Source organism: Alligator mississippiensis, chromosome 2 (genome assembly GCF_030867095.1).
Source record: "Alligator mississippiensis isolate rAllMis1 chromosome 2, rAllMis1, whole genome shotgun sequence".
Classification (NCBI taxonomy): domain Eukaryota; kingdom Metazoa; phylum Chordata; order Crocodylia; family Alligatoridae; genus Alligator; species Alligator mississippiensis.
The window spans coordinates 236,196,485-236,213,005 of record NC_081825.1 but is presented as its reverse complement, the minus strand read 5'-3'; the positions used below and the strand labels follow the sequence as shown (position 1 = coordinate 236,213,005).

Below are 16,521 nucleotides of genomic sequence, written 5' to 3'. Positions count from 1 at the left end.
CCTGTTGATAGTCTCTAGGTTAAGGTTAGAAGGGACAACAACAAGGGTGATGTCCTGGCAGGGGTCTGCTATAGACTACCAGAACAGGAGGAAGTGGTGGATAAAGCTTTTTTCAAACAGCTAGCAGACATTTCCTGATCACAGGCCCTGGTTCTCATGAGGGACTTCAAATCACCTTGACATCTGTGGGAGGACAATACAGCAATGTGCAGGCAATCCCAGAAGTTTTTGGAGAGTACTGGGGACTAGAGCTGTGTCAAATTTCAGCAGCTGTTTTGTTCTGGAGGTGTTTCAGCCCATTTCAGTGCCCAAAACACCAAATCCAAAATGAAACGGAAGACTCTGAAGCATCTCCAAAACAAAATGAAACCATCTGAAACTTTTTGGAAATGTTTTAGATGTTTTGGAGGCACTCCCCCAGGAATAATCCGGCACAGTCTCGCAGCCCTCCTTTTAAAGTGCTGGGAGGCTGGGGCTGGGCGGGAGATGGGGCCAGGTAGGGCAGCCGTAAGGGCTTGTCCTGCTATTCACCCCACCCAGAAAGAGGCAGGCACAGCAGGAGGAGCTGTGGGAGAAGCCCCCATGGCTGCCCCAGCCCAGGTAACAAGAAGAGTTTCTACAAGTGTGTTGGTAGCAAGAGGAGGATCAAGGAAAGTGTGGGTCCCTTACTGAATGGGGAAGGCAACCTTATGACAGAGGATGCAGAAAAGGCTGAAGTGCTCAATGCCTTTTTTGCCTCCGTCTTCACAGGCAAGGTCAACTCTCAGACTACTGCACAGGGTGGCACAGTTTGGAGAGGAGGTGAGCACCCAACAGTGGTGAAAGAATAGGTTAGGGACTACTTAGAAAAGCATGATGTATACAAGTCTATGGGGTCAGATGGGATGCACCTGAGGGTGCTGAGGGAGTTGGCTGATGTCATTGCAGAGCCATTGGCCATCATCTTTGAAAACTCATGGCTATCAGGAGAGCTCCCAGGTGATTGGAAAAGGGCAAACATAGTGCCCATATATAAGAAAGGGAAAAATTAGGATCCAGGAAACTACAGACTAGTCAGCCTCACCTCAGTCCCTGGAAAAATCATGGAGCAGATCCTCAAGAAATCCATTTTTAAGCACTTGGAAGAGAAAAGGGTGATTAGGAACAGTCAGCATGGATTCACCAAGGGCAAGTCATGCCTGACCAACCTGATTGCCTTCTATGATGAGGTGCCTGGTTCTGTGGATGTGGGAAAGACAAATGGATGTGGTATAGCTTAATTTTAGCAAGGCTTTTGATACGATCTCCCACAACATTCTCACAGGCAAGCTAAGGAAGTATGGGCTGGATGAATGGACTGTAACGTGGATAGAAAACTGACTGGAGCATCAGGCTCAGAGAGTAGTAATCAATGGCTTAATGTCTAGCTGGCAGCTGATATTAAGTGGCGTGCCCCAGGGGTCAGTCCTGGGGCCAGTTTTGTTCAATATCTTCATCAATGACCTGGAAGATGGCACAGAGTGCACCCTCAGCAAGTCTGCATATGACACCAAGCTGGGGGGAGCAGTAGATATGCTGGAGGATAGAGCTAGGATTCAGAGTGACCTAGACAAATTGGAGGATTGGGCCAAAATTAATCTCATGAGGTTTAACAAGTGCGAAGTCTTGCATTTAGGATGGAACAATCCCATGCACCAGTACAGGCTGGGGGCTGTCTGGCTGGGCAGTAGCTCTGCAGAAAAGGACCTGGGGGTTACAGTGGACAATAAGCTGAATATGAGCCAGAGGTGTGCCCTAGTCCCCAAGAAGGCTAACAACATACTGGGCTGCTTTGGTTGGTGTGTTGCTAGTAGGTCAAAGAAAGTAATTATTCTACTCTATTCAGTGCTGGTGAGGCCACATCTGGAGTACTGTGTTCAGTGTTGCTCCCCTCCCCCACCCCGGTACAAAAAGAATGTGGACAAATTAGAGAGAGTTCAGCAGATTGTGACAAAAATGGTGAAGGGGATGAGGCATATGACTTCTGAGGAAAGACTGGGTGAACTGGGCTTATTTAGTCTAGAGAAGAGGAGACTTAATAGCAGTCTTCAACTACCTGAAGGGGGGGTTCAAAAGAGGATGGAGCTAGGTTATTCTCAATGGTGGCAAATGACAGAACAAGAAGCAATGGTCTCAAGTCACAGGAAGGGATGTTTAGGTTAGATATCAGGAAGAATTTTCTCATTAGGAGGGTAGTAAAACACTGGAACAGGTTACCTAGAGAAGTGGTAGAAGCTGCATCCTTGGGGGTTTTCAAAACCCAGCTAGACAAAACCTTTGTTCGGATGATATAGTCAGGGACAGTCCTGCCTTGAGCAGGGGGTTGGATTAGATGACCTCCTGAGGTCCCTTCCAACCCTTATTTTCTATGATTCAATCTCTGTTAGTGATACCCACAGCCTACAGAATTAAAGAATTTCTCACTCCCCCTTGAATGTGGGGTAGCTTGGATTTATCTTTCTGAATCCTCACACATTGCCATGTTTCTGGATGTAGATAGGATTGAAAATGGAAGAGGGCCTAGTTTTTGGATCCCATAAGAACACCTGACAACTTAAGTTCTATGGTACTTGGACTGAGACCATGCTAGAAAAGTCAGTGCAATTTGAGATAAAAAAAAATCCAAACTTTAATCTATGTTCTGAACCATACTCCAAACCCTAACAAAAAAAAAAAAAATCTAATTTGAGACTTTCAGCTCATGCAAATTGGTGAAGCTCCAGTGAGGTTAATGAAGCTGCAATGGTCTGAGGGTCTGGCCTGAATGCTAGATCTGAATCCAAACACCTCTTTTTCAAAACCATCCTTTCCCTATACAATATATTCCATTTCACTTAAACACAGTGTTTTAGGAGACTTGTTTAATAGGGATGCCTCCTGGGCAACAGAGGAGGTAATATTTCCATGCAGGTAATAGAAGAACATGAATATTCATGGCATATGAGTGACAGTTCTCATCCCCAAGAGACACTTGGAAGCTGCTCTGAGCTACCAAAGAGGAAGGAGCTCAGTGATATAAAAGGACACCACCACTCACCTTTGTGAATGGCAGAGTCGCTGCCGAAAGCTAATGCCCCCACCACAAGTCCGACTGCATTCATGCCATTCTCCCCAGCTCCCCCAGACATCATTCTGCCGCTTCACCTTGCGGGTCTGTAAAAACCGAAGACATTTGAATGAATGAGGTGACACAAGACAAAAACAGTGATGAGTATGAACCAGGAAACCAACCTATTCCAAACCAAGTAAAGATGTCACCATTCCCTGTTCCTAGGTAATACGTAGAAAGGAAAAAAGGACAAAAAGTCAAGAAATAAAAGCCTTGAGTACTAAACTCTTGCCTCCAAGTAGGAGAGCAGCTGCTAAACACATCCAACTCTGACTCTGTTTCATCCACCCAGCTGCCTCCTAGAAAGAGTTCTAGCTTCTTGTGTTTATACTGCTCCCCGACAAGCCTCTAAATCAGTGATTCTTGACCAGGGTGTCGAGAGAGCCTTTTAAGGGTGCTACAGGATGCCTGCAATATTAGCAGTCTAAGGTGTGGAGACACTTACACACGATTCACAAGATGAACCCAGAGATTTAAAATAGGAATCCAGAGTGCCATAGACAGACTGACCTGTTGTGGTCTTTCTGAGTTCTTTGCAACAGAACAAGTGCTCTATTGTCAGTATTTTTCTGTAGGTAAAAAAACAAGTGAAAGCTAAGAGCTGGCTTTTTCCTAGGGGTCCCTTGACTCTAAGGAGGGGTGCCCTGAGTCTAACAAGGTTGAGAACCATAGCTCTAAATGGAGAGTACTCCTTCCCAGAGTAGGCAGGAAGACAAACCAGCATGGGCATTACCACCTTACAACAGATCAGTGGAGCCATCTAGTTCTATGTCCTATTTCCAGGTCAGATGTTTAAAGGCATAAAAGAGCTGCAATGCCTTTAACTGCAATATGGTTCCATGAAGGCGCATTTTTTTCACCTGTCCCTAAGGCATCAACATATATTCCTGGTGGCTGAACTGAGGTACAGCCACTAAGAAGAATGAGGTATCTTGGACTAGCACAAGATACTTGTAGTAGCTGCAATGACATCCCTTGGAAAATGCTGCCCCAGAACCATATAAATTATCATTAGGGATCATAGTTTGGTCTGCTTAAAAATTGCAAACTCTCTGATAAAAAAAAAACAAAAAACCAAATTCTGATGAAAACCCCCAAAATCCACTATGAAAATAAAATACTACTATATATATCAATTGAACACAATGTTTTACTGATATATTTACAATTTTAAAGCAATAAGGAAGCCTACCAGAGCCTCAACCACTATAATATAATAAATTCTAAGTATCTATACATTTTGGTATTTGATTTGGGGGTTTTTTTATCATGGGAAATCAGAGCTCCTTTTGCCTCCTTCACTCACCAGGATGCAGGACCAGGCCCTTCACTCCCAAGCCACAGCCCCCCAGCCTTGCTGGTCTCCCTCACTCCCCAGCCACAGCCTCCCCAACCCCCCAGCCCTGCTGGAGAGGGGCCCCAGCTGCCAGGACTATGGGGCCAGGGACCCAGGTCTACAGTCCCCTGCCCTTTGCAGCAGCACCCAAGCCCTGGCTGCCATCCATGGGAGGCAGCAACTGCTGTGGTGGAGTGGAGCTTGGAGCCCAACTCCCCCTCCCCTCTGGGTGGTATGGCTGGAGTGAAGCCTATGGTGCGGGCAAAGGTGGGCTGCCTGCTGTGGGCTTGGGCTCCCCACCCTGCTGCCCTCACCCTGGGGCCACCATGGCCCAGTGGGTGAGATCCGGCATGGTAGGACAGGGCGAGGCTAGGCGGGGAAGCTCACTGCTGCTGCTGGGAGCTCTCTGCCACCCTGGTGAGGTGCCCCCTGCTTGCCTGGCAGCAATGAGGGGCACAACTCTGTGCCGCCACCCCCACTGCTGCTGGGAGGGCGGGGGGCACTTAGCCAGGGCAGCACAGGGCTCGCAGCAGCAAGGAGCTTCCCTGTCTGGCCCTGCTCTGGCCCGGTCCCACCCACTGGGCTGCAGAGGCCCTGGGAGGAGGGCAGCAGGGCAGGGACACCAAGCCTGCATCAGGCAGCCCGCCCCCACCTCAAATCTGGGGGACATGTGCCCCCCCTGCCCATCTAACAGGAGTGCATGCAGCAGCAGGGAGCCAGTGCTCAACCTCTGGATGAGCTGCCTGCGGCTCCATCCTACCATGGGCAATGCATAGGGGGTACATATGGGTGCATGTGCACCCCCTGAACGTGGCAGTGCACCCCCTACAAAAAGCCCTACAGTGGCATCTGCAGGTGGTCTGCGGGTGGTTGCCCACCCCTGGTTGGCACTTGCCACCTCCCCCCACCCCCCACTGCCAATAGTGCCAGGGCCATCTGCGAGAGCTCCCCCTGATTACCACCACCACAGTCCCACCGCCACCGCTGTGCCCCCCCCAACCACTGGGGCAGGCGGCATTCATGCATCCCACTCCCTGCCAGGGCCCTGCAGCTGCACATTCCGGCCCTGGTCCCCAAGCCCCACGCATGTCCCCAGCTGGGCAGCAGCCCCAGCCCTGCCCAACTCACTCTTTCCCTGCCTATGGGGGCCTCAATCCCACTCATCTCCCCAGACCTACCTGCAGGAGCTGCTCTCCAGGCTGCCTGGTGGCCATGTGCATGTGTGAGCTTGTACATGCTCATGGCGTCCCCTGCCTGACAGCCTTCATCCCGCTCCCCACCCCCACCTCTTGTAGGCTGGAACTCTGCCAGCCTGCAGAGAGCTCTTTGCAAAAGTAGAAAATCCACATTTCTCTGATAAAATGAAAAATCCATGCTTTTCTTGATTAAAAGGGAAAATCTGTGGTTTTTTTCTGTTTTTCCACAGGAAGTGGAAAACCCAGATCCCTGGTTATCATGCCTGGAGGCAGCCTGGTCTGTTGCAGTTGGTGTGATCTGCACACAGAAAGCCATGGAGCTTTAAGGGTATGATTGTTCTAAGAAGGAATAGTGCCTGTGAATATGCAGGAATTTCTGTGACATGAATTAGAAGGAAAGGAGGTAAAAAAAGAAAAAGTGATGTTTTGTGGGGAGTCCAGAGGTAACGCTACGGTCTGGATTTGGAGAAGCAACTGGAAGGGAGAGCTGGTATTGTCTGCACACAACTGCACTAAGGGCTGTTTATTTGCATCTTCTGTAGTTAGAAGGGGCTACATGTGCTGTTAGGCAGGAAGCCAGTGTTGCCAACCAGGGGGCAATGGAGCAGAGACAGAGGTATAAGAGCCTGCTGCTCACAGTGACATTCCTCCTCAGGGTCCAAATCCTGAGCTGCTTCCAAGCTATGCTCAGGCAGAAAGTTCTCTACAAATCTACAAAAGATCGCTACAAATCTATAAAATCCACAGCAGCTTTACAATGAAGGTATGCAGATGCTGTTTGCTTCATAAATCAGCACTCCCTTTTACCCAGTCTCTCCTGCCACTTGCACTCCAAGAAAGCACTCCTGCTGAAAAAACAGATACCACCACCTGGCATCCTTGCACAGGAGTAACTTTCACGGAAACCTTATCACGTTGTGTTGCAACTGCCTCTGCCTCTTGCGTTTGGTTAGGCTAGCTCTGATAAGGCTGTCTGAGATCTCTTACATTTCCGCCACTCTGAAAGAACAGCTATGTCCCTCCTCCTTCATCTTTATCTCTGCAATCATACTCATGGATTGTTTTGCTGCAGCACTGCCATCAGTTCTTCCTGCCCATTACCCACTCTCCTAGTGCTCATATGGAAGCAGCTGCAGGAGTTGTTGCTTCTCCTTTACCATCCTATTCAATTTTTAGATACTAAATGCATCCAACACCTTTTCACTGTGACTCTATGATAATTATCCCTTGGTGCTGGCCATCTCATGTTATCTTCCCCCCAGTTCTCTCAGCTAACCCATTCTCTGAGTTTCAGACCCTTCCATATAATTTCCATCCTCTAGCCAGCATTTCCACAGCCAGAACATTACAGCTGGTGCGTAGGACCTCACGTTGACCTCCTTTTTATCATTCTCTCTCTCTCATTCATCTTTTCTTTTGGATTGAAACAAACACTCCAAGCCAATTGATACATGTTGACTTCGTCCATTCAAGTCCCTAATACAGAACACAACAAACTCAAGAGGAACAGATGATCAGAATGTCAAGTGGGGCAGGGGTAAGCAGTGAGCCATCTGCTACTCTGGGCAGATCAACATCTTGTAGTGATTGTTGTAACTGATGTTTCACATCCCATCTGAGGCTCCTGGTCATTCCTATTTACACCTTTCTTTGAAGTTCCTCTTACAGAACATTTCTTGTCTAGAACGTGCTGCATTATTCCATATCACAGGGTAGCTTCAGAGCACGAGGCACTTGGCAGCTGGAGGTTATAGCAATGGACTCCCCATCTAGCTGCACAGCTTGTCCCTCTTAAGTTCTAGACATTAAGGCAACTCTTGGAGTGGGGGGGAAACAGCACAAAGCATTGATGCCATTACCCAAACAACCAGGCAACAGCTGTTTCTCTCTCCTGCACCCATTCTTTTCCACCCCACCGTTTAAGAAGCAATTCCATCTATGGAGTCCTGGGCTTCTCTGAAAGCTCTTTCCTTTTAAAGTGTTCCTTCAGCCCTCTAACCCTTTCCTCTTTAATGGTATCATTTTCTTTCTCCTCCCATTTCCCCTTTTCTACACCCAGATGGATGAAACAGGCAACTCTGTTGCTTTGCAGTGTTTCTCCTCTCTACCAGCTGGCTGATTCAGAAGCAGCATTAATTCACTCCAGAAACAAAGAATCTTTCAGTCAGCAGAAAGAAGAAAACATATAGCTAAAATCCTGAGGAGGGGTATTTGAAAGTCAGATTAATTGGAAAGGGATGGGAAAAGAAAGGCAGTAGCTGCCCACTCCCCACCGCCTGCCCCCCCACCCTCCCTTGACACACGCCCCCATGTGATAAATATTCAAGCATCTCTACTATAAACGTATCATTATTCTTTATTCCCCATCTATAAAGTGAGATCCACAGGGACTCACTACACAGTGAGGTTTATGCATCTGCAGAGCCTAGAAACAATCACCTTCTCATCATCATTTCATGGAGACAGAGGCCAAAAGCAGTATCTCAGCAAAAAAGCAGCCCTTTCAACGCAGGATACTGTCAGGGGAATTTCTTATTCAGGCGTCAACTCACACATATGCAAAATGATGCATAATACTCATTATCTGGGCAGGTTGCATGTACAGACAAGCATAAATATAAATGTTCAGACCTATAAAATATATTTATAAAGAAATACAAAATCTATTATTATACGATCATGTAATGAGTGGTTTCCAGATGCCATCATCCAGCGTCTGTCTCAAGAGACTTTGTTTGCTTTGCTCCGATCTGGTAGGTTTCCATCTAATGTCAGCCAATATGACTAAACCCCTATCCCTGCTGGACCCTGGAACCAAATTAATAAAGTTGATTGTTATCACAGCATCACCCAGTTTAATTTTCCTGCTTTCAGCACCACACACACGCGCCCCCCCCCCCCCCCCAATTTGCAGTGGATGTTTGTTTTCACGTGTCAGTAAAAGTAAGATAAGGCCCAGAACTGCCTTGTCTGACACATGAAGGTATTAGAAACACAAGCCATGATTAGTTGTCCTAACAGAGCAGATAACATTTGGATGGAGTGGTGAAAGACAAATAGGAACATATATTCCCTTGTCAATGACCACCTCTAATTGGCGGATACCCTGTACTTCAAATGCAGGGAGAGTCGTGAGAGGTAAGAAACCAAGAAGAATGGAATTCTGGCAGGATGTTGCCTCAGTGATGGGTGTTGCTAAGTGGGTTGCTGTGCCCTAAATCAACTAGAACTTTTTAAGCTCAGTGGTTTTGTTTCTAGATAGTGTCTCACTTTTGTGGCTCCTACAGAAGCTGGGCTTTTGCCAGCTGATTTGTGGCATCTTTTGTTTATAATGACACTCAATGTAATCAATTAGTGTAAAAGTGATGCCTACATAAGCTTGAAGGCAAGGTATCTGAGAATAATTCCAACATACAGCTCTTGAAGGAGTCTGCCAAACAATTGGGATACAAATAGAAGAATTCTTGGAACAAAACAGCATGGGGAGAAGATCCGAAAGGTAACTAAAAGACAGAAAATGTTGGCAGTATCTACATGGTGGTGAAGAAGACCCTTGGTGGACTTTCCAATTACTAGCTTAAGGGGATGAAATAGACAAATAAGTAAAGAGAGAGAACTGTATTCCAAGAAGAGGCAGTGCAGGCAAATGCCAGGCTTTCTTCTTTCTTACAGGAAGAATGGTGATCAGTGAAGGTCAAATAACCAAGTTCAGATTAGTGGCCCAGCAGACAGTTTCAGAAGTAACCTGGTGTAGGTCTGAGATGCCACTGACATATCAAAGCGAGCCCCCATTTACACCATGGTCCACAAACTGTGACTGCTATTTTCAGTCACTGTGTGAATTGTTTTTCATCTTCTTGAGAGGGAAGAGAGAGTCACTTCTGCCACATAATGTTCCAAAACAATCCCATGTGAACCACTGCTTCTGGATTGGGTTGAAGCCTCACAGTTCTTTTGTGGGGTCAACAATCAGGCATGTGCTTGGGACCTCATCTTTTTCATAGATTTCATAGACATTAGGGCTGGAAGGGACCTTGGAAGATCGAGTCCAGCCCCCTGCCACGGGGGCAGGAAGTCAGCTGGGGTTATACGATCCCAGCAAGATAAGCATCCAATTTACTCTTGAAGGTGTTCAAAGTAGGTGCCTGAACCATCTCTGATGGCAGGCTATTCCAGACCTTGGGGGCTTGGACAATAAAGAATTTCTTCCTTACATCCAGCCTGAAACGGTCTTGCAGGAGTTTATAACCGTTCGACCTTGTTGTCCCTTGGGGCGCTCTGGTGAACAAACGTTCCCCCAGATCCTGGTGGACACCCCTGATAAACTTATAGGTGGCCATCAGATCGCACCTGAACCTGTGCTTGTCCAGGCTGAAGAGTCCCATAGCTCTCAGTCTGTCATGGTAAGGTCTGCTTTCCTGACCTCTGATTATGCGCGTGGCTCTTCTCTAGACTCTCTCAAGCTTCTCCACATCCTTTTTGAATTGTGGAGCCCAAAACTGGATGCAGTACTTTTTAATAGACCTGATTTTTTTTTTCCAGGGAACCTCATGATTGCATGAAGATACATTAAATGTTTGGATGGCATAATTTCAGTTTTTTCTTCATAAGGTTCTTAATATCCCATGAATCAGTAAGTTCCTGTAGATCATGGCTGGATGGTCCTCACAAGCTGTATGGGTGTCCCTAAAGAATCTGAGTGGGGGTATACGCACCCGAGTGGGCATCCATTGAACAAGCAATAATTTTAATGTTCCAAGTATGTTCCTTATCCCAGCATTAAGCTGACAAAAATATGGTCCAATGTTGCCTGTCTACAGACTGATGTGTAACATTCAGTGGTCTAGTAGACCAGTGCTTGAGTCACTGCTTGAAGCATTTGTACGCTGGCACGTGGCACCTCATGTTGTGCATGAATTTTCAGATGGGACCAGTCTTTAAAAAGCCTTAATAGTCAAATAAGCTTTGAAATGCAAGCTTCTGTCCAAGGTTACACCCAAGTTCTTTAAATACGGTTCATTTCTGGGGGACTCTTGACTGTACAATTTGACCCCAAGTGGTTCCTTGGCAGCTTTGTTTTTTAAGAAAAAGAGTGTCAACCAGGGATTTGGAAGCTTTGGGTAAGGCTCTCAATAGCAAAAGTATTCTGCTATTGTCTTGAGATAAGTGGTGAGGGTGTTGCTGGTGATAATGAGGCCTTTCCTTGTACTGCAAGGCTGAAATGACCAGCACAAATTAACTTAAGCAAACCTGTATCCAGTAAGTCACTAAAATAGATGTGGAACAGTGAAGAAGCCACTTCACATTTCCAAAACAGACCAAGATTAATGATCCTTGCTTGATGATCTGCCCATTCAAGAGGGCACTGTATTTACAATTGCTCAACATTGTGGCCAGGCATTATGAAATGCTACATTAATTGATGACCCTTGATGCCCTGAGCAGTAGTTGTACCATGGTATAAATGGCAGATAGATTTATCAGAGACATTCCAGTTTTTAAATTCTGTCAGAAGCTAGACTTGGTCCAATCAACAACAACACCTTGATCGCCATAACTATGTCACAATCTGAAACCAGCCTGGATCCTGAAATGCATTGTCTCAGATACAGGGGTGAAAAGGCCCTTAAAATCCCTTTCATTAATTTAAAGTCATGGAGCAGAGAGATGTTGACAATCTTCACATATTGCTCCTGTTCCATTTATTACTTAGCCTAACAAATATCATCAAAAGGTTACTGAATGTTAACAAATCAGCTCCCCATTATGATTATCAAAGCATCTATTTTTAGATACCAGGCACAAAATTCCCACTGGAAAAAAAGGCACAGTAAGTACAGTATCACTTTATGGTTAAGAAAGCACTTCCATTCTAAACCTTACTTTCCAAGGCCTGTCCCAAAGTCATTTGAAGGCAGTGAAAAGGTTCCCATTAGCTGGGAAATGCTTTGGATACAAATGCTTTGGATCAAATCTAAGTTTTCCAAAGTACTGAACTTAGGACTGATTTTAATCAGTTCTATTTTTAAGCTCCTTTGGCAATTTGTCTTGAAATACCTTTCTTGGAAAAACTCCTTAAAAAGATGGTACATAAGTCAGAATTGACATTGCTGACATTCACTGAATCCAATAATCCAATTACTATACTCCATTCTAGTCTGAAACAAATTTTGCTGGCTTGTGTACATAAGCTTATTATAAGCACAGAGGCTGAAAAGTGCCCCTGTGTTGAACCGCTGGCTGCAAGAGTCTGCACAAAATGAGGACCACTGACTTCAGCGATATGAGTAAAATAGTTCCCTAATTCTCACTATCAGATTATGAATGTAGAACATCTGTAACATAAAAATGTAATCATAGCCAAGGCCTACTATAATATACCATGACTTAGTGTTTATGGTTAATTTTACTTCACATTTCCCAGGAAACTCTGCATGCTGCTATTTGATAAGTCTCTTATCTGGGGTTTGCCAACAGTTCTTTGTATGAAGTTTATCTCTGTATTGATATACACTTGAGTTCTACTCAAGAGAAAAAGTTCCCATTTGGCCATTGTTAAGGTATCTAATTATGAGCAGAAAAAATGTATTAATATTTTTAAATATTCTTATCTTTCAGTTTTGCTTACAGTTTATTTCATAATAGCTTTGTTGTGCAAATCCATCCCTGACCAGCAGGGAATCCTCAAAAAGAAGAAACGAGACTCTGCTAAGTTTCAATAACTATTCATTGAGAAATAATAAAGTTATCAGTAAGAAAAAATGCTGTACTGGACGCATCTCCAAAACAGGAAGTTTCTCTCCTTGGGGCAAAGACCATGGTTTCCTTCTTTGTACTTAGAGTATGTAGAAAGCACTTGGCATGTTTTGGGAAGTGCAGTGATCTAAGGAGTAATAATAATCTGCATGTTATTTTCCTGAATGACTGAGTGGCTCAGTCCTTCAAGATGCTAAGCATTTGGTCTTTAATGATTTGTAGGAAGGGCTGGCTGCTCAGGCCTATGTCGTAAATATACAACAAATGCAATTATCCAAATATATTGATAGTTTTATCTTGGAAATATAACTCACTGTACCATTAACCTAAAATAAACAAATGAAAAGTAAAATTAATCTGTACTATCTAGAAGATAACAAAAGAAAAACGACCACCCTCTGCACAGGGGGAAATTAATAATTTCTGGTATTTCATCTTAACTTCTTATTGATCTTGCCGCTGAGGCACGGCTTGCTTATAAGGAGTTTTGAAGTTGAAATGTGCTAAGTATTATTATTTTGAATAATAAATAAGCCATTAAAGAAATGCATTTGAGCAAAGCAGGAACAATTAGGGAAAAGCAGAGAGAAGACTTAAAGCAAGAAATGAATCACAACATGGCACAGAAGAGCACCATATGAAAGAAGAGAACATTAAGATATACATTTTGGAGGTAGGGATGCCAGTGACAGGACTTGTCTCTACATCCATACATATTGGGCAGAATTTCTACAAGATATCAAACCAGCCCCCTTTTTGGGAACTCTTACAGTTTACTGCAGGGGGAAAATGCAAGTAGAAAGATATCATCCGACTACTGACTTGTACCTACAAATCATGAAAGGCCTTCCCCTGAACCGTGATGGAAAAGTCCTTCCAGTTTCAATGGCCTGTCGTGGTGGGTAACTGCTTATCAGGGTATGTAACACATTCGCAATGTGGCCCAAAAGGAAGTGAAGGTGCAAACACTGTAGAGTGCAGTTATATGCAGGTACAAAATTACACTTGCAGAAGTGGAAAGCAGGGGAGTCTTGGCTGAAAATCAGGCATGCAAAACTCTAAAGCATAGTGAATAAAATTGCCATAGCCAAGAAGGAAGCATTTTAATATGCCAGACCTTCGAAGAGTGAAAATCCCTGTCCTTCTGCACATGAGGAAAATCTACTCTGAATTGCCAATAGTGCCACTATCTGCATTAATGATGTGGAAAGCATGGTGTGGAAAGGAGTTGGACATTTCATGCCATCTTACTTTACCTTAAACAGTATTCAAATGTAGGCATTGATATAAATGCCTAAATTTTAACCCAGGCTCTTACTTTCACTGGTCCCAATTTAATGTAGAAGCAGTCAAAAGTATTGCATACAACGAGGATGGTTTTAAATTCTACTCCTGCTGTGTCCCTCTGCCTTGCCAAATCCAACATTTGGCATGTAAACTTTGGTGGAGGAACTGTTATCTTTATATCCCTCATCTGAATAGCCACAAGCACAGCGAGACTCTCCTCAGTTGCAGTTCCTAGGCAGTATTGTAATAACAGTAACAGACGCAGTGCTGGTAACTTGCCTAGGCTCCCCCTGGGATCTTTCTATGGGCTCTCCAGTGCCTTTTCAGCTTGGGAGGAGAGAGAGAGAGAGAGAGACTCTGCAAGTTCTGCCTGGTACCAGCTTCTCCATGTTCTGCCTTGCAAAACAGGGAGACAGTATCTGAAGCAGCAGGTTCCACTGATGCTGGAGCATAAGGAGAGACCCACAGCAGCCAGCTGGTACTAAAGGCAGGAGTCTATCTTCTACACTTACTTCCCACCTCCCCCAGGTCTGCCTGCATATATTGCAGATAGCAGTTTTATCTAATGCTCATTCTGGCCATGAATATAAGACAGCCAGGTGAAGACAGCATTCTCAACTGTCCCTTGCAATGATCACCCTCCTGGCACCTTTCCCACTTAACAGTTACCTGCTGCTTTCCCTGGCCAAGCACTGGTAACAGTAAAAGAAATAAGTCCAACTACTCCCAGCTAAAAGCAGAGATACAAAGCAGGAAGAGATGAATAGTAGCCAGTGGGAAATACTTTTCAATTTCATTAATTTAAGGGAATTCAGCTTGCAAGCAGGCACATACATGTACACACACACACACCCCTGCCTGCAGCTCACACCATCTCTATTGCTGTATTTGCATTATTGTTACAACTCTTCATTGTTTCCAGGCCCACCCTCTCCTGCTCCAGTTAAGTGGGAAGCACTAACATGTTCAGGCAATGTTATCCCATGGAGGCAGTCTCAGTCAGCCCTGAAAGATGCATGCTATCTGCCTGAGTATTGCCTGGAATTTCCCCTACCACCCAAAGGTACTGGGGTGACTTCAGTAGCCAACAGATCATACTTTGTCACAGGGTGCTCAGTGGGTTTGTTTGACACCTTCACATCTCAGCCCCCTTGGACCCAACCTGTTTCCACCAGGACCAGTGGCCAAACTTTCCTTTGATTTCTGTGTTGACAGATGCTGACCATGAATGTAACTAGTGTGACCAACCATCCCTAATTGGGTGGGGCAGTCCTGAAATGGGAATGTGAAGTCCCAGGCCTGGGCTACATGACCCCAGGACAGCATTTCTTTAGGATTTGTAGCGTCATGCAGGGACCCGGATTTTCTGCTCACTGCAGAAAAACAGGGGAAATAGTGGGTTTCCCCTTGCAAGCTGGTAGACTTCCAGCCTGCAAGGGCCTGTGGGGAGCAGGACTCAGGGGGCTCCGCGTGCATGTGTGCATGCGTGCACATGCACATGGCTAGCAACACGGCCCCAGGCAGTAGTGGAGAGCAGCTCTCCCAGCTTCCTGCAGGTAAGTCTATGGGGGAGCCAGATTGAGGCCCCCACAGTGAGGGAGGGAGTGGGGCAGGGTTGGTGACTGGGACTGGGGGTGCTACCCAGCTGAGACAGTGCAGGGAGCCCAGGGCAGGAATGAGTGGCTGCAGGACCCAGCTGGGGAATTGGCTGGAGCCACAGGTGGCTTGAACTGGGGGCAGGGAGGGGAAGCTCCCCACTGCTGCGTGCAATGCAGGAGGGGGAGACAGGGTGGGGGGGCATGTGCCCCCCAGATTTCAGGGGAGGATGTGAGCTTGGAGCTCCCTGCCCTGCTGTCCTGCCTCTGGGAGCCTTGTGCCAGGCACATCACCATGGGAGGCACCCCCTGCCTGCCTGGTGGCATCAGCACAAAGTTGTGTCCCTTGTTGCTACCAAGCGGGAAGGGGGTGCCTCGCCATGGTGATGTGGCTGGCATAAGGCTCCCAGAGGCAGCAGGGTGGGGAGCCCTGAACCTGCAGCGGGCAGTCCTCATCCACCTCCACCCCAACCCCCCACAGGCTCTGCTCAGTTCTGCTCCGGCTGTGCCGCCTTCCAATTTGGAAATGGTGGTCACCCTAAATGTAACCTAAGATCAGTTACATGTAATGTAAGTCTAAATCAGCTGACTTTTCCAGAACATTCATAGTTTCATAGTAGTTAGAGGTCAGAAGGGACCTGAATAGATCATCTAGTCTAACCCCCCGCCACTGGTTGGAGCACACACCGGGATCACATGACCCCAGACAGGTGTTCATCCAACCTCTTTTTGAATTTACCCAAGGTAGGAGCGAGCACCACTTCCCTAGGAAGTTGGTTCCAGATCCTAGCTACCCTGACAGTGAAATAGTGCCTCCTAATCTCTAACCTGAACCTATTCTCTAGCAGCTTCTGGCCATTGTTCCTTGTCACCCCAGGTGCTGCTGGGGAGAATAGGGCTCTTCCTATTTGCTGCTGATCCCCCCTAACGAGTTTGTAGGCAGCCACCAAATCTCCCTTCAGCCTCCATTTGCTAAGGCTGAACAGGTCCAGGTCCCTCAGCCTCTCCTCATAGGGCCTGCCCTGCTGCCCTCCAACCAAGCGGGTTGGCCTTCAGAGCTACTTGAAAAGTGGATCTAATCCACAACTCTATATGCATCTTCCTCCTCATACTGCTGAGCCATTATGCCATAAGGCCTTCTGTTGCGAGCCTGCCATTGACCCATTCAGCTGAGGAATTGTAGCAATCAGCACTCAGGAGGCAGAGCAGGACTTACAGGCTCAG

The 16,521-nt window shown here is 46.1% G+C and overlaps 1 protein-coding gene across 15 annotated transcripts in view; it reads right to left on the bottom strand.

Moving 5' to 3' along the window:
• The window catches only part of PAPLN (papilin, proteoglycan like sulfated glycoprotein), an 83,466-nt gene that overhangs the window by 45,623 nt on the left and 21,322 nt on the right, over positions 1 to 16,521 (bottom strand). For all 15 annotated transcript variants that reach the window (XR_009460171.1, XM_019496528.2, XM_059722928.1 and 12 more), the window contains exon 3: positions 3,056 to 3,171. Coding sequence is in view for 14 of the 15 variants with exons in the window: in XM_019496528.2 (XP_019352073.1) it covers positions 3,056 to 3,171 (116 nt within the window). In the remaining variant the exon portion in view is untranslated. The remainder of the gene's footprint in view (positions 1 to 3,055; positions 3,172 to 16,521) is intronic.